At 40.5% G+C, this 18,922-nt stretch overlaps 1 protein-coding gene across 2 annotated transcripts in view; it reads left to right on the top strand.

Annotated features, from left to right (window-relative positions):
- PPM1A (protein phosphatase, Mg2+/Mn2+ dependent 1A) overlaps window positions 1–18,922 on the top strand; it is a 64,320-nt gene that overhangs the window by 39,130 nt on the left and 6,268 nt on the right. For both annotated transcript variants that reach the window (XM_061612422.1, XM_061612421.1), the window contains exons 4-5: window positions 12,621–12,729; window positions 14,688–14,745. In XM_061612422.1, the coding sequence (XP_061468406.1) occupies window positions 12,621–12,729; window positions 14,688–14,745 (167 nt within the window). The remainder of the gene's footprint in view (window positions 1–12,620; window positions 12,730–14,687; window positions 14,746–18,922) is intronic.

The following is an 18,922-nucleotide window of genomic DNA, read 5'->3' as shown; positions in this document are numbered from 1 at the left end:
CACCCTGGCCACCATTTTTTGTGACTCTCCTCTCCTCTCCTCCTCCTGTTCATTTTCCTGCCCTTTTTGCTCCAGTTGCTATTTTGATGTGCTATTTCTTTAGTTTGCCCGCCTGTCATTTTCACTCCTTGTTTTCCCATGCTCTTTCTTGTGCTTCCATTGTGCCTCTTCATTACCTTTCTGTCTCTATAATATTTACTTCTGTTTTCACCCATTCCTTTCCTCTGTCATGGCAGTGGATGGAAGCATTAATCTTTTTACCATGCTTAAAGTTAATTGTTTTGAAGCTTCACTGCATCCGTGTGCGCATACCCACCACACACACACACTCATCTATCTGTGTGTGTTGGTGCTTCGATATTGCACGCCTATACTATGTGTATACCAGTGATACATTGTGATCTCCAGCTGAACTTGTGGATCTTACTAACCAGCCCTGGGAGGTGACACAGCAGACTGCATCTCAAGCTTTAACTGAACACCCCATACAGAGTCACAAAGTGACCAATCACAAGACCTCCAAGCACCAATCAGTGTCAAAATCTAAGGCGTCTCAGACTCAAACTGCTGCCAGGCAAGCTCATTACATGGGCACTGCTGCTCCCTGGGAGGGAGGGGGGCCTGCTTCCAATATCACAATGGATGAGGAACTACTATCGGAGGAAGACACCCATGGAAGAGAAAAGATGGTGGCTCTCTTCCACTCTCCACCTGTTTCTTCTGATGAGGGCTTTGATGGGTTTTCTTCGCTTGCACCCTTAGTTCAGCTTGCCAGTTGCCTGCACCTTCACAGCTTCCTACCCACCCATGGCTGAGCAAACTGGGGCATCCTCTGTGCCTGTGCCATCCGGGCCATCCTCTCTGCTCGTTCAGCCTAGGCATCCTCTATTCCAGTTCAACCACAGGCTCCTTGCACATGCTTCCTTGCAGGGTTTCCAACGTCTCATCATCTCATCCAGTCAAATTATTTTCTCTTTGCGTTGGAAACCCCTCAACGATTTGGGCTTTGAGCAAGCCCTCTTGGAGCCCCCTCTGGTTCTGGTGAAGGGGGACAAGGTCTTGAAGGTCCTCTGTTCACTCAATTCTGATTCCAGGCCCCTTGGACAAATTGGCAAAAAAAAAGGAATGGGCTTGCCTACTGCATGCACACTGGGTATTGGCTCTGGCCATCAAATACTATTCACTGAATCCAGAATTCATGAGCTGCTAAAAGTTCTGGGTGTGGATGTGCCCATTTCAAAGTTTGGTCTTCAAATCCCTTCTTTCCAAAGAAAGGGACACTCAGTTTAAGGACACCTCTGAACAGAGATTGGATTTTGCTCTTAGACTGATGATGCAGCTGCTTACTTTATCTGGCCTACATGAACTGCTTTGCTGTTCACTAGAGCATCCATGCTCTGGCTTGATGAGTTACTAGTTTATCTCCACATGCACCCAGTTAGATTGAGGAAAACTATGTTGAAGTTACACAGGGCAGCTGCCTTTGTGGCCATTATGACCCTGGATGCAATGCAGTTTGCAGCCTGGCCAGTGTCACCTTGAGTGGTGGCTAATGGACCCTTTGGCTCTGTCACTGGGACACTAATATGGCTTGGATTAACTTTTCAGTGGCTCCCTATACCGGTATCATGCTGTTTGAAGATGAGGCCCACAAGGCAGTATTAGTGAAGCCTAATGAAAAGTGGAAGCCTGTGTTAGCCACAGTCGAAGGATGGGCAATGGAAATAACACAGGTTTGCACTTTACCATTAGTTTCAGTTCTTTCATGGAATGCGGCTCGTGGGGTGGGGCCATGACTTCTGTTCTCCCAGAATTATTGGAACAAACACCTTTTCTAGGGATACTCCCAGAACCAGCCTGTGGAGAGATCAAGCCAGTCTTCATCTGCTGGAAGAGGTGGTGGTCAGCAATGCCAATACTGATGCTATTCCAGTCAGGGGTACACTACTATGCTATTCAAGGGCCTGGCATCAGATTATTATGGACTCATGTGATAGCATTTCATAAGTGTCCTCCACTTAGGTTTCTCCCCTCTCTGCTGTCTAGTTCCCTGGAGAGGCGTACTGTGAGGCCATTCAATGTCTTTAGAACACTGCAGAGATAGAGCTGGAAAATCCTGACGAATGTTACCCAGGAGTTTATTTGCCATTCTGAAGAAATACCACTCATGGGGGGCCATCTAAGACCTCAAGTTCCTGAACAAGCTTGTGATGTATTGGCCCTTCAAAATTAAATCCCTGGAATCGATTGTGGAAGCCGTTCAGGAGTGGGACTTATGGGCATCGATCAATCTGATAAGCATATCTCCATGTGCTGATACTTCCTGCTCACAGATGGTTCCTGAGGTTCACATATGGTCTGACCCACTTCCAGTATCTGGACCTGCTGTTTAGTCTCTCATTGGCTCCAAGAGTGTTTGCAAAGATTATGCTTACCTTGGTGGAGCACTTCTGCCTCCAGGGTATCCATATCTACCTGTATCTCAGTGATCTACTAATGTGCATGGGCAGGTTTGCCAAGGTGTCTGCTCATGTGCGCATCATTCTTTTAGCTCAGAGGGACTATGGTTTTCTGGTCAACCTAGAGAAGAGTCATGTCTCCCCATCTCAGTGACTGCAACACCTGGGAGCCATGCAGGATACTGTTCATGCCATGGTCTATTTGTTGTTAGAGGGGATCTCTTCAATCATGGACCTGGTGAGGTTTCTGATGTCTCAAGAGGGCAGCCAATATGATGCTCCTGGTGAAAGCTCTGGGTCTGATTGTATCGACCATCCAAATTGTTCCTTAGGCCTGCCACCATACTCACCCACTCCAATGGATGCTCCTGCCCTTTCAGCTGGACGTTACCAACTCCAGACACAGAAGTTGATGTCTTCATTTCTGCGGTCCTTCTTCCAATGGTAAATGTTGTCTCAGAATCTTCAGAGAGACCCATTCCAAGAGCCCAAGAGGATCCTGATTGCAACAGACATCAGCCTATTTGGATGGGGGCCCCATTGCAATGCCAGTTTTGTTCAGGACACCTGGACAGTATCTGAAAGGGCTTGATGGTGGTGCATCTGGCTCGGCCTTTCTCCCAAACGTTTTGTCAGGCCATGTTAGTGTCTGGACCAACGATACCTGCATGAAAGCACATATCAACCGTTAAGGGGCACTTGATCCTTGATCATTCAGGTGGAGTCCACTCTCATATTCCACTGGGCAGATCATCATATGCACTAATAGAGAGCAGAGCATCTCGGTGGTGAGCTGATGTCATGGTAGACTGGCTCAGCAGGCAGCAGGTGGTGCCGTGGAAATGGAGGCTCCATCCTAAAGTACTTCACCAGTTGCAACATTGGTTTGGCCCCTTGTTGGTGGATCTGTTTGCTTCAGGCCAGAATACTCAGCTGGTTCTTTATGAGGTACCACATGGCAGGTGCCAAGACAGTCAACACCCTCCTGGCATCTTGGCCGAACAACCTGTTCTGAGCCTTTCCTCCTGTGCCGTTGTTGGGTCAGACTCAGCAGAAGCTTAATCAGAAACACACCCAGCTGTTTCTTCTGCTGCCGTACTGGCCACCTCAGCGTTTTCAGATCTCCTGAGCATGTAGTCATGGATCCGTGGAGGTTACCAGTGAGGCCATACCTTCTGTCTCAGGGGCCAGTTTGTCACCTGTTTACCAAGTGCTTGAGTCTTCACAGCTTGGCATTTGAGCGGCACCACCTGACCCTTTCCGGGTTCTCCAAAGGGGACATCAGTACCATTCTGGCTTCTAAGTAGCCTTCTACCAGCTGAATCCACCAAAGTATGTAGTTCTCATTCTCCTGCTGGTGTTCGTCCCACTATGGTACAGTAGGTCTAGGATTTTCTTCACAAGGACCTGAAGTTGGGGGTGAAGCCCAACATCCTGTGCCAGCAGGTTTCTGCCATTTCTTCAGCTTTATCTTTCATGTCAGTTCAAGCTTCCCTGGGACATTTCTTGAAGGGGACGGCCTTACTTTTTGCCACCTGTGATTCAATTTTCCCTCATGGAGTCTTCAGAAGGTACTGCAAGCTCTCCAGTGTCTACCTTTTTAACCTCTCAAGTTTGTGGCCTTATGACTTTTTTCCTTCAAAGTGCTCTTGTTGCCATTGCTTCAGCACAGCTAGTGACTGAATTGGGGCTTTGTCCAAGACTCATCATTTGTGTGTTTTTCACAAGGACTCTGTCATCTCACACACTGATCCATTGTTTTGATCTAAAGTGAACTGCCTTCCATTGTAACCAGGATGTAGTTTTATCATCTTTTTGTCCCAATCTGGTACATCCAATGGAGAAGGCCTGGCATTCACTCAATGTGTGTAGAGCTCTCAAAGTCTACCTTGTTTGTACCCAAGACATCCATTTGACAGAGTCACTATTCATCTTAATTTTATCCAAGGACCTCTGCTTCTATCTTACCTTGTTGGCTGCAAGCCTCTATTGCCTATGAGTCACTTAAGCTCCTGCTACCTCATAACATCATAGGATGCTCCATGAGATCAGCAGCAGCTATGGCTGCATTGGCTACTAATGTTCTTCTTGTAGACATTTGTAGGGCCGCTGTATGGTCTATTGCTAATCCTTTCATTAGACACTACAAAATAGATGGCTGTGCGTCTGCTGATGCTTCCTTTGGGAGGCGTGTTTTGTAACAAGTGGTTTCTCATGTCTAGGCAGCCCAGGTGGACCCTTCCTACTGGGACTGCTTTGGTACATTCGACCTGATGGCATGCTACCCAGAGAAAATGGACCATTGGTCTCACCTGAAAGGTGGTTTTCCCCAAGTATCATGCCATCCGGGCCCTGCCTATCTGCATATGTTCTTTGAATTGTTTGTTTACCTGTTAAAGCTTTTTTATTCTTGTTCTGCTAAGGCTGTTCTGACTGTACTTGTGTTTCGTGAGTGAAGGTTGAGTTGCTCTGATTGCATGTGTTATAACTGTTCCCTCTTTGTGTTCTTTCCCTGTGTATTCTTATTTGCCATTGTGCTGGTCATCTGAGGGATGGACAAAATCCTACATTGGTCTTGTCTGGAATGGAATGGAGTGAGGACTGAAAGAAGCAGCTCAGGCCTTGACTTCTGTGCATTCCTGCCTTTTGGATGCTAGGTGGTGCTACAGCCCCACTGATGGCATGATACCCAGAAAACCCCCAAAATGGTCAGTTTTCTTTCCTTTTTCACCCTTTTCCCTTGCAGCCCCTTGTCCCCCTTCCAAAAAAAAGCCTATTCAGAGGGTTGGGGGCACCTAACAAATATTGTGGGCTATGTTTGCAGCTATAGTGGGATGGAGGAATCAGCTGAAATCGAGTGACAATCTTGTTCTCCAGTGATGCAAGATTCCTCTGGCTGATTGTAGCAATCCCCCCCCCACACACACACACTTTCCCCCAGCTGCCCGGAACAACATAGCTCACAATGCTTGATAGATCCCCTCTAGAGAGGCTTTGGGAGGGTATAGGGGGCTACTTGGGCAGAGTAGATCCATTGTACAAGTTGCCTTTCTCTCATGCAGTATTGGTTACAACCCAGTTTCTTCAGGATAAGAGCAGCAGCCAGCATGCAACAAAGTAGTTCCAGTTGTGCAAGGATTACCATTCATGCAGTGGAACTTTCCCTCCCTCCCCTCTCTCTGTGTGGCCCCGTGCCTTCTCCAAATCTGCTCTGGAAGGTTGGGAGAACTCCCAGAACGGGGTGTGCAGGGAGAGAAGCGGGTGGGGAAGTTCTGTTGCACAGCCAGAAGTCCTTGTACTAATGGAAATTACTTGGCTGGATACTGCTCTTTTCTCTTTTGCACAATTCACAGAAAAATAGAACTGACATAACTGTTGAATAAATCAGAAATGTGCTTAATAATCTGCTTTTTCTGTTTCCCTAAAATGCCAGAATTAATATTTTTAAAGCTTGAATTTTAATTTTAGAATGGATGTGTATAATGAAAACTTATAAGCAATTTTGCGTTGTATGTTTCAAATTGAAATAAAAAAGGTAATAATGTTGTAAGTGATGTGATTGGACACATTTAAGTCATGCTTCTGACCCAATGTTCCAGTAAAAATATTTCAACTCTCCATTCAAGTTTTTTGTTGCTGTGAAGGAGCTATGATGGTGACTGGTTTAGAAGACTAGATGGCGATTATGAATTCTTTTATTCTCTGTCTAATCTATTTTATATCCATATTGAACAATTTTAGCCCTAACTGTGTAGTAAATAAAATTTATGCCGCCTGCACTTTCCCATACAAACTACATATTTTGGAAGTTTATTCCAAAATCTTAGGATTACAGACAATGAGTTGGGTCCAGAGTTTCACGGAGTGCAGTTCCGCACACTGTATGCTCTTGTAGGCAGAAAGTGGGGGAGAGGTGGCTTTTACCTGTTTCCCCCTCACCGCTGCAGTTTGCTGGAAATGGAAATGGATTGCCTTCAAGTCGATCCCAATGTATGGCGACTCTATGAATAGGGTTTTCATGGTAAGCGGTATTCAGAGGGGGTTTACCATTGCCTTCCTCTGAGGCTGAGAGACAGTGACTGGCCGAAGGTCACCCAGTGAGCTTCATGGCTGTGTGGGGATTTGAACCCTGGTCTCCCAGGTCATAGTTGCAACACTCTAACCACCGCACCACACTGCCTGTGCCCACAAAAGTTGCCCCAGAGGCCATGGAGCTGTAGGGAGTAGCGGAAATAGATGAGAATCTCTTGCACACTTTCAGCCCATGGAAGCATCCAGTTTGTGGAATGGGAACCTCTGCTGGATCCAACTCATTTCTGCAAATGGAAGAAGCTGCTCTTTTCATGAAACAGCAGGTCTGAATCCAACCTTGAGACTAGCCCAGTTCTTCAAAACAAACCCTCAAACTTTAATAAGATCTTCAAGCTACTCCATCAGTTCAAACTCTTACTGATTTTAGCGTGCAGCACGTTGAGGATTGGACAGGAGAACTGTATTGAAATACATTTTGTAATGCATATATGTTGAATACTATAACTCTTTACATGTCTGTATTTCAAGGAATTAACTGAGTATGATTACTTTGGTGTAGACTTTATATTTTCAGTAAAACACATGTTAGATATAGATAAATATATAAAGATATATAAAGACAGCAACAAGTAGATCTTTGGATGTAAGAACAGTCTCCCACAACTGTAGAAATACAAAATGTTTCTCAAACTTATAAACCACACCCTCCTTTTAGATACGAGCAGTTGTGATAAAGTGAGCTACACTTTAATACTTTTCATCTGTCTTTCATTAAACTTCCTGTGCTAGTGTTTGAGAAAGTATTTTAAGTTAATGAGAAGAAACTGCAATATGAATGGACACAAAAAGATATTACAACATGAAGGCCAGTAGATTGGTTCCATTTGTGCCATAAATTATTTGTGGATTGTACATATATCTAAGTATAAATGTATTCTAGTGGATAATGTATTTTAAATGTACTGTAGCTTTAGGTTATTGAACTGTTGTAGTTCAGATAAATTTAAATCCCTTTATTTTTGTGCAAAACATAACATAACATTAGAGTGATGTAGACTATACTAGATGTTCACAATTCACAATAAAAGAACTTGACAAAATAAATCTGATCTTTGTTCTTTATTTAGTTTTCAGTATTAGAAGATTGTCCTAAATAGATGGTAAAATACAAATTCTGACCCTAGTACTTCACCTTTTAAAATGATCAGTCTCAAAAAAGGCAAATATTTGACTCAAATTACTGTCTAGGATCTGTAGAACTGTTCAACTATCTCTAGGATTCCAGGGGAACTTGCTTTGCCCCAAACAACTGCTCTTGGTGCCGCATAGCTGTGTGTTTTTGCAGCTGAAGTATTAGCTTATCAGGAGAGAGTAGATGATTTCTAGGCCTGTGCACGTACCCCCAGTCCAATTTGAGGCTCCGATTTATAAATACAGATCAGACCCAATCTGGTCTGGACAGATCTGATCTGACCCAATTCAGATCTGCATCACAATCAGGATGTAACAAATCTCCAGAAATCCTATTGACTTACACGGCAAACCTGAAATGGCCGTACGTTTTTTATACCTAGAGACATGCAATTTGATGACATGGTAGCCTCTGTAGAGGGGAATAATCCTGCCAAATTTCAGGTGGATTGCTCCAGGAGTTTTCATGCTAGCCACCTTTAAATTTTGCTCTTTTTTAAAAAAAATAAAAATTAAAATTAAAGACAGTACAAGTCATGCTTCTGTGTTTCCCCTGTTCCTACAACATTTTGAAAAAATTGATTTTTTAAAAATTGGGTTCAAGTGCTGTGGAGGCGATGTGCACATAGGGACATGAAATTTGGGGACATGGTAGCTCCTATGGAGGAGATTAGCCCTGCCAAATATCAGGTGGGTAGCTCCAGGGGTTTTCATGCTAACAACCTTTAAAATTTGGCTTTCCAAGAAATATTTTTTTAAAGTCCTTGTCATATAGTGGGCAGATTGCCAACAGCAGTAGTGAATGAGGAAAAATAAAAATACCATTTAATATTAACAATATTCACTGTTAGTCATTGGAAATAATAATAATCATTCTTACCTCGGTATGCTAGCTAATATGCCCACAAAGTTTGGCTGGCTAATAAAATAATAATAAAATGTGTAACCACACAAGCTGGCTGTTTCTTGTTTGTGGGTAGCATCTGGGAAATAATTCTGAATTCAGAAAGCTGTGACTAAATATGCCCACAATGTTTAATCTTTTTTTTTACAATAATTTTTATTCAAATTTTCCTAAAACCAACAAAACAAAATCAAAAAACATAACACAATAAAAATAAAAAAATTGACTTCTGATTTGTCACAAATCAGCTATAAATATATAATATATATCAAACCTGTCCCTTAATACATACAAAATCACTTTTCTCCATAGTCTATCTTAATTAATCATCAAATCCCATTGTCATCATTTCATTTTTATCTTTCGACAAAAAGTCTAAGAGAGGCTTCCATTCCTTAAGAAATGTATCTGTCGATTTTTCTCTAAGTAAACATGTCAATTTATCCATCTCTGCTAAGTCCATTAATTTCAATAGCCATTCTTCCGTTGTTGGTGTTGATTCCATTTTCCACTTTTGTGCATATAATAATCTTGCTGCCGTAATCATATATAATATTCTTCCATATTTCTTTTCTATTTGTTTATCCATAAAACCCAATAAAAAAAATTCTGGTTTTGACTGAGTATTTATCTTTAAAAAATTTTGCATCATCCTACCTATCTGTGCCCAAAATAATTTTGCCTGTTTACACAACCACCACATATGATAAAATGATTGTTCTTGTTTACATTTCCAACAAACATTAGAAACATTACTATACATTTTTGACAACTTTTCTGGAGTCATGTACCAACGATACATCATTTTATAGAAATTTTCTTTAAGATTATAGCATAATGTAAATCTCAAGCCTTTTTTCCACATATTTTCCCATTGATCCATTTGTATATTATAACCAAAGTTTTTTGCCCACTTTACCATACACTCTTTTACTTGTTCTTCTTCCATATCCATTTTCAGCAAGAGTTTATACATTTTCGCAATTATATTTTCATCATTTGTACACAAACCTATTTCAAAATCAGATTTACTTATTTCAAACCCATACATTTTTTTATCCATTGTATATCTCTCTAACAATTGTAAATAGGCAAACCATTGAGAACTATATCCTTCCTTTGTCAGTTGTTCTCTCTCTTTCATTATATATTCTCCATGTACATTTTCTAAAAATTCTTGATAAGTTAACCATTTCTCTTTTCCAGCCATTTCTCTTCTATAAAATGCTTCTTGACTTGAGAAAAAGTTTTATTTTGGAATAAAACCTTGGTTTATATCTGTTCCATATTTTCAACAAAGGACGTCTTATAAAATGATTGTTAAAGTCCACATTAACTTTTACTTTGTCATACCATAGATATCCATGCCATCCCCACTTCAAGTTATGGCCCTCCAAATCCAATAGTCTTTTATTCCTCAATAAAATCCATTCCTTTATCCAGACTAAACAACAGGCAGCAAAATAAAGTCTCAGATTTGGTAGTCCCAATCCTCCTCTTTCTTTGGCGTCTTGTAATGATTTAAATTTAACTCTTGGTTTTTTTCCCTGCCAAACAAATAATGTTTAATAATTCTTAGCAATCAGAATTGAATAAAATAAACAGAAAAACAAAGTTTTTTTTAAAAAAATATGTAAACAAAGATGGGACTGGGATTGATTTGGAAAGAACAGAAAAACATACAGAAGCTGAATAAGTGCCACCCAACCCCCCCACTAAACATTTAAGAGACAGTACTTACAAATGTTTTCTCCATTTTAAGACTTCACTCTTTCCAAACACTGTAAGTGGAAAGTGTTGGATGGGTGATAACATTTTAGCCTTCCTCCCTTTCTCCCCACCCTGGTGTTCTCCTTTATGGTGTTGTAATTGCTGCATTTCAGAGACACCCTGTCTGGATTCATTAGAGATGGTTTTGAACTACAGCTGTCTACAAATTGATTGGGACTAGCCAATCCACTCTGTAGAGATTTGTAGCTGCTTCAACTCGCTTTGGGCAGGATACAAATTGGCCCGATTGGCCCTATTTGTTTTTTTTTTTGTGACGTGTACAAATGCAGTATACAACCCTAATGATTTCACTGGGCTAGTGCAAGTTCCTCGCATGAACCTGAGCAGTTATTTAGATCCTGGTCACTATTAACTAGTCCTTTTTGGAAAATACAGTTATAAGTAACTAAATATCCTTCAAATTTGATACCTCCCTATTGTGTTGGCACCTGCTAAAGCTTTTCCTGAGTGTATTTGCTATCAGCTACTGTTTATTTGCCTATACAAGTTGGGCTAAAACTTGCAGGGACTAAAAAGTTACTGAAAATCTGTTCTTGTGCTCCCAAAAATTACTTCACTAGCTTCATTTTTATTTCACATTGTTTTCATGCAGCTTGCTGGTGTAGACTATAAACATTATATTTAGTAATATTCCTTGTTTTATTTTGGGTGCAACATTGGAGTTACATAATGTTGTGAGAAAAGACTTCCCATCAAACTTTTACAAGTATTTTCATGAAAAGTGTTGATCAATAGGCCAAAATGCTAATTAAAGCTATTGTACTCTTAGTTTGCCTGTATCCTTCTTAAAAGTGTGGTGTCCAGAACTGGATGCAGTACTCAAGATGAGGCCTAACCAGTGCTGAATTGAGGGGAACCAATACTTCATGCAATATATGTTTTTGTGATTTTATTATTGCCATATATGTATTTTACCTTATGCTGTTTACCGCCCTGAGAGCTATTTGCTAATAAATAAATAATAAAGCATCCATTATAATCTTGAATGTTTATCAGATTGCAGGATAAAATCTTTGCAAGTAAAAGATTCCGATCCTTTTAATATCTTCAGTGAAAGGCTCTCAGGTAGCAAGGCTGGGAAAACCCCAAGCTTTGAGACCTTGGAGAGTCACTGTCAGGGAAGAATGGAACTGGGCTAGATGGACCAATGGTCTGATGTGTACTAAGGCAAATACTTATATTCTAATATTGTCCGTTCTTTCTGTTTATAAAATCTCTCTTAAAATGGTTTCCTAAGTATTTAATCACTAGATTTGGTGGTGTAAAGTGCTTTTGAAAATCAGACCCAATAATTTTTAGGTTAATTTATTGAGATTTTAACATCTTGGCATGTGATGTTCTCTGAATAATTTATTTTATTTATTTTCATTTCTAGGCCGCCCATAGCTAATAGCTCTCTGGGCGGTGTACAAAACGAGATTAAAATACAATATAGAATAAAATCAGTAACAAAGGAACACATTAAACTAAAAACACTAAACATAAAGCATTAAACATTAAAATGCCTGGGAGTATAGCCAGGTCTTAACCTGGCGCCTAAAAGAAATGTAAATTATCTGCTATAGGTTTGAAGATGGCTTGAGAATTTTGTTGGTTAATGCACTCAGGGTTCAAATACAATGATGTTGCAGCTGGAATTAGAAGATTGGTTATTTTAACTTGAGTGTGTGAATTTGTCTGAGTCTTGTTTCCATATAAATTTACTATGCAAGGCATCTTTTGTTATTTCACAACTCTATTTTTGTTCAAAGTGGCATGTTTTGTATCATGTCAGTCATATTTTAATATTTCAGTTTATAAAACTCTTAAATTGGTCTGTTGAGTGTATCACTTACATTTACTAAAAATGGTAGTTGCATTTATCTGTGAAGTCTATTTATAACTAATTTGTTTTCCTCTCAGGCAGTATAAGCAGCCAAGTTCTCAGTGCTCTTTTAGCACAAGCTCCCTTAAAATATACTACAAGAACATCAAAGGCTTGATATTTTTAGATAATGATGTAATCAAATGAACATATTGTATGCATCCAAAGGTTTTCTTGTGTGAAACATTTGCATAAGTTGTTACGCAAAGATGCCACATAGAACTGTTCCCCCACTATTTTCTTAGACTACCAAAGACACTGTAAAGACAATACTCAGTACAAGAGAGGTTCGGAAACCATACTGTGTATTAGATAAAATGTTGCTATCTTTTCAATTGCATTTGTGCTGAATTCACAAGAAAGTACTTCTGATTCCCAGAGATCATAAAGAAGCAGGGTGAAGGAGTTCCAGACTTAGTCCACGTCATGCGTACATTACAAACAGAGAGCATCCCAAACCTTCCACCAGGGGGTGAATTAGCAAGCAAGTGAGTTTACACCAGTATAAATGTGCTTTTGATTTAAAATGCTTTTCATAAGGCCACACTTAAAACGGGGGGGGGGCATCAAAGTATTTTGGAAGGGGCTCACTAGTGTTCATCCAAACAGTCTTCCAAATTTGGGATTATATTCAATAGGAATTGAGGGCTTATGCAATACCCTGTGGCAGACTGGGAGGTGGATTCTAAAATTAAAAGTAAACCTGTGTCATACCACAGCTGAAGAAAGGTCAGTCTATTTTTAAGGGTGGCCTCATCCTTTAATCAGATGTTTTTTTAATATTAACCTCTTTTAAATCTTAAAATGTATTATGATAGTTGTGATGTTTGTATTTATGAGCTTTTGAGTAGATTTAACAAATTGATGTTTTTTTTGTATATTTAATGCTGATTTTGTATAGCTTTTTCACCAAATTCATAGTTGCCTTTCTTGAATGATGCATTTTCTAATTTAGCAAGGAAACTTAGAACAGATGTGGGGAACCTTTGGCCTTCCAGATGTTGCTGAACTATAACTCCCCTCAGCCCCAGCAAGCATGGCCAATGGCCAGGGATGATGGAAATTATATTTCAGCAACATCTGGAGGGACAAATTCCTCACACCTGCCTCAGGTGGTAGTTTTATTGGCCTCCATGGTGATACCCAGCTTTAAAGCATCTGAAAAGAAAAGAAAAGTCAAATATTTCATGATATTTATGTCAAAATGCTTAAGTAAGAGGGCAAAATGTGCTCTGTAAAGCAGTTTTCAAAGCTTCTGTTAAACCTTCTGCACCAGTTACTAATTTGTTTCTGGGCTCATTTCAAGTCCTAGTTTTGAAGGTCTATGGTCTGGGACCAAAGTACCTGTAAGAATTGCCTCTACACATGTGAAGGTCATCTGCTAAGATCCTGCCTTTTGTCCACCCACTCTCAGAAGTGTGTGTAGACCCAAAGAAAGAGGGACTCTTTTTGTATTTGTACTGAGACAATGAAATGCCTGTTTAAGGAAGTTTGTCTGGTTCCATCACAAGGTATAGCATTACAGCATAATTGAAGCTGTAAGCTAAATTGTTCATCATTCACCCTGACAGTTCTATATATTGCTATCTTAATTTAGGCTATTTGGCATTGAGACTTGGGGCATTTTGACTACTTTTGCATCAGAGGTGAATTAAAGTGACTTGACAGTGCTAATCTTGGATCTCTACAGGGGTTATTTCTGCTCTTTGGTACTAAAATTCCAAGTCAACTGAGAATTTCCTGTTTGGATGAGCCCTTACTCCCAGATTTCCCAGAGATAAAAGGTGTTTTGGGGAATTTCATTCACATGTTGACAAATTCAAAGACTGACTTAGGGCATGCCCAACTGCTTGAGTATAAGATCATCAAAAGGCATTTGTCTTGGGGCTGCTGGAAATTCAAGACTTACTGGGTGCAAAGAAGTAGTTGCACTATTGCTTGGTTCTTTTCCCTCTAATTGTACTAATTTCTCTGGTGCTTGAATAATTCTTTTAAAATAGATGTAGTCTTTAGCCTTATTTGGGCTTTTGGTAGGTAGGTCTAGTGGCTTGGTTTAATTTACTGTCATGTTTGGTTTTACTATGCACATCTAACCCAGTTTGGTCTGTAAGTAGTCAATTGGCTACTACTAAATTGTTAATTGCTGATTTTTATCTCTTTCTGTATAATGATGTTTTATTCTGTCTGCTGTTTTCTGTTATGGTAGTTGATGGTTTTATGGAATTGTGGTAAGCCATTTTGAATGCCATTTGGTAGAAAGGTGGCACACATTTTGTATAAATAAGTTACATAGGCAAGTTACTTTTAACAGTAAATGATACTGAGTGATAAGCCATGGGTTTGTTTGAAAAAGGTATTTCCATTTTGAGAATATCTGTTATTAAATGACAGTTGTCCTGTGGAAAATGCTGATCTTTAAAATCTCTTTTTTCTTTGCCTGCTTTAGACGGAGTGTGATTGAAGCAGTTTATAACAGACTGAATCCTTATAGAAATGATGATGCTGTGAGTATTAATGCTTTCCAGCCTGTCATCCAGTCAGCCTGTCCTTACTGTTCATTTTAACAAGTTTAGTTGATGGAAAGATGGTTTTTTCAGTACTTAATATTTATTATGTTCATTAAAACAAAAACAAAAAATCCGGATTTGTGATATATCTGTTCATTGTTGATGTTGGGAGAGTTCAGTTTGAACCGCCCAGAGAGCTTCGGCTATGGAGCGGTATACAAATGCAATAAATAAATAAACGCACAGCTGTCCTCCATTTGAATCATAGCTATAAAAATACTTGCAGAAAGAAACATTTTGTTGCATGTGAGTGGCAATGTATTTTAGCTGTTGAAAGTGGAATTGGCATCTGTTGTACCATGCCACAGTGTGGCTGAGGATAAAAGGCTACTAGGTCTGTTGTTGCTGGACTTTATACTTGGTGGGCATGCCGTTAGCTTAGCCCCATCTCATCACTGGATTATGGCTCCCTTGAGACTTGCTAACTGCAGTTTTGTTATAAAAATGCCATGTGCAGTGCTGTCTGACAAGTACATTGAAAACTTTTGCGTTTTTGTTTCACTGCTTAATTTTCACATCCCTCCTGTTCCTTTCATTTTCCCCCTCTGTCTTTTTCTGTCTCAAACATGTGCTTGCATTTTATTGCTGTGTCCTTCAGGCACTAAACACACACCATATGCACATTCCCCTTCCCACTTCTAGAAAGCTTCTCTGTTTTTTGGGAGTTGAAAGGGAAAGGTTTTTTGCTCACCTTTCATTAAAATGGATGACAACAACACAATGACTAACCTTTGCATTGTCAGTTTAGTTCTGTGCAGTAGAGGAGTTAGGTTGGAAAGTCTAATTATTCAAAAATAGTTTCCTTTTATTTGTGGCTTATATATGTGGCCGTGCATGGTCTCATAAAATTCTTCACCAGTTTTGCATCAAAATAGCACCTTTCTAATGCAGTGCATAACTTCCTTGCATAATTCTAGCAGAAAGGGTGTTTTTTGCTATCATGACAGTAGGTGGTACTGAGCTAAGTCACACTTGGAGGAGAGTCATTGAAATGGGTGGGATAAGTATCTTTAGTCCATTGATTTCAATTAGTCTACTCTGAATATGACTGGCATTGCTTATCCTGTACCTGGAACACACTTTCTCGAGGCTAGAAAAAACACAAAAGGGAGAAAAATGAGTGGAACAGAAGCAGGCTTACAATGTGAAGCTAGTAGCCAGGAGAGAAACTGATTAAGCACCTGAATTCCCACTGCATGGGCAAGTGCAACCTCACTACTTGCATAAAGGCAAACGTAACATGGGGGACAAAATGGAAACATTGGAGGAAATTAGTTTTCTAAGACGCTGTGAATGAGGTCCAATATATCACAAGATGGCAACTGTTTGCCGAGCAGGGCTTCTTGTTTCTCTCCTCCCCCTCCATGTTCCTCAAAATCTACCCTGGAGCAGATTTTGGGGTGTGCTGTGAGTTGGAGCGGTGAAAAGAGAACCCAAAAGTCCAATTGAGCAAGTAGGTGGACAACATTGGATGTCCCCCACTGCCTGTAAGGCAGTCTTGTGCTATTGGACAGTTAAAACAATTGTATACTGTAGACATGTATAATTCTCAGACACTCTTGCCCACTTCCCCCACACAAATCAAGAAACAAGCTAATGTGAAAGAATGAAAGAAGCTTGTTTCAATCTTTCAGTTCTCTGAAGGGCATGGGGATAACAGTGAAAGTTCAGAAACTTGAAATTGTTGATCTTTTAGAAACTTTCTTTTTCGCTGATACTGTGGCAGTTTGATACTGTGATCTGTTCAGTAGTCACTACTTTTTTGGAGAACTGATAGCATTTTACTTCTAGTGGATAGTCTCATCTTACTGTTGCATCTGGTAAATAGATGTATGCTTTTGTGTGGTTTCTTCTGTTCTGGAAAATATTATAACCCATTCAATATAATAATCCGTAATCCATTCAATGTACCCCATGCTGTTTAACATCTGTATGAAGCCCTTGGGAGCAGTCATCAGGAGATTTGGGACGAGGTGTCAGTAGTACACTGATGACACGCAGCTCTATTTCTCTGTAACATCTGAATTGGAAGAGGCTGTGCAAGCCCTGGACTGCTGCCTAGACTCGGTGGTGGGCTGGATGAGGGCCAATAAACTGAGTCTGAATCCTAGCAAGATGGAGGTGCTGTGGATTGGTGGTTCCCAAGTTCAGATAATTGGTCAGTTGCCTGCTTTAGATGGGGCTGTACTCCCTCTGAAAGAGCAGGTCTGTAGTCTGGGGGTCTCCATCTTTGTCACTAGAGACCCAGGTGACCTCAGTGGCTTGGAGTGCCTTTTACCAGCTTCTGCTGTTAAGACAGCTGCGGCTGTTTCTGGACCGGAATAGCCTGACCACTGTTGTCCATGCACTAGTGACCACCCGGCTGAATTACTGTAATGCAGTCTATGTGGGGCTGCCCTTGAGGTTGATCCAGAAGCTGCAGCTGATGCAAACTGCAGCAGCAATACTGCTCACTGGGGCAGGGTATCACCAACATGTTACCCCACTGCTGAAAGGATGGCACTGGCTACCTATTAGCTACAGGGCTAAGTTCAAGGTTCTAGTTTTGGTATACAAAGCCTTATACAACTCAGGACCAGGATACCTGAAAGACCATCTTATCCCTTATATGTCCAGTCAATCACTGCACTCTGCAGGTAAGGGCCTCCTGCGGCTACCATCTTATCAGGTGGTCCATTCTGCACAACATACGAAATGGACCTTTAGTGTAGTGTCACCTGCCCTTTGGAATTCCCTCCCCTTAAATATGAGACAGGCACCATCTGTTACCTTTTTGGCTTCCTCTTTCAACAAGCCTTTTAAGTAGAGCCCTTATCCCAGTCTGTGTCTGTGTTGGAATTGCTTTTTAATATGTTTTTAAACCTTTTTTTTAAAAATTGATGTTTTTAAAGGTTTTTAAAGATTTTTTGTTTTAATTTTTTTTGATGGTGGGTTTGTTTTTATATATAAGTTAAAGTGTTTTATGATGTGTTAAAGTGTTTTTAGTGCTTTTGTTGGCCTCCCTGGGCTCCTACTAGGAGAAAGGGTGGGATGATGATGATGATAATACTTGGTCCACTTGCAGAAAGACAAAATTGGTTTCAGATATGTGAAGTCCATCAGTGTCCTTTTGCCAGTGGACCGGACACTGCTGGTACAGTAGATCCCCCTGTCCCTGCAGCCCTCCATGCCTCCCCCCAATCTACTCTGGGGGATTAGAGGTCCTTCCAAAGCAGATTTGGTGGTGTGGGGCAGCTTTAGGGAGGAAGGGGAAGTTTCAGCATGTGAGTGAAAGTCCACTTGTGTGACATTGGGTATCACTTAATATTTATTTATATCCTGCCTTTCAGGATACAGTTCTCATCCAAGGGCTTTTGTTGGTAGATGGCCTTTTGGGAAGCAAATGTAGAGTCCAATAGGGGAAGCTTCTGAAATAATCTGTGCCTACTCTCCAGAAATGACTACTCTCCAGAAATGACTCATAAAACTATACAAATAATATCTTTAGATTATAGGGTGCAAGCACTGGTCATGTGTTGTGCTTTAGAATGACTTGTGTCTTTAGAGAACTCGTTGTAAAAGCACTAGCATATTCTTGGATAGTCTGTTCCTGGAGGGTTTTTTGAAAGGTATAGCATAAGCCTTTCTAATTTGTCAACTTCTAACACAAGGCTTTTAAATCTCTCAACGATTTATTTCTGTTCTTTCTGGGGTGGGGGACCCCAGCCAAATGGAAATGACTTTTTCTGTTATGCAAGAATAGGTGTGTTATCCAATGTACACATTCTGTCAGTGCAAGGATTGCACAACTGATTTTATACCTCTCCTCCCCTCACATGTGCCCTGCAAGGTTAGGGGAACCCCCAGAACAGATTTGGGCTACGGAAGAGGAAAGGGGGACGTGCTGTTGCACAAGTGTAACTTGTTACACTAATGGGAACAAGTTAACACTACATTGGATACAAGTAATTATCTCCAGTTTCCCAGTTGGCATCTCTTGAATATTGGCATGTACAGAAGCAACAAAGTGAGCAGCCAAAAGATCCAGAGGCATAAAGAACAGCAAGCTGACAATTGGAATGATATTCTAACCTTTATCAAGGTTGGCAACATTCAAAATGTTTGCTTACAATTA

This window comes from Rhineura floridana, chromosome 2, assembly GCF_030035675.1.
Source record: "Rhineura floridana isolate rRhiFlo1 chromosome 2, rRhiFlo1.hap2, whole genome shotgun sequence".
In the NCBI taxonomy this organism is placed as follows: domain Eukaryota; kingdom Metazoa; phylum Chordata; class Lepidosauria; order Squamata; family Rhineuridae; genus Rhineura; species Rhineura floridana.
The sequence above is the reverse complement of the archived record's forward strand: the minus strand, read 5'-3'. Positions and strand labels throughout refer to the sequence as shown.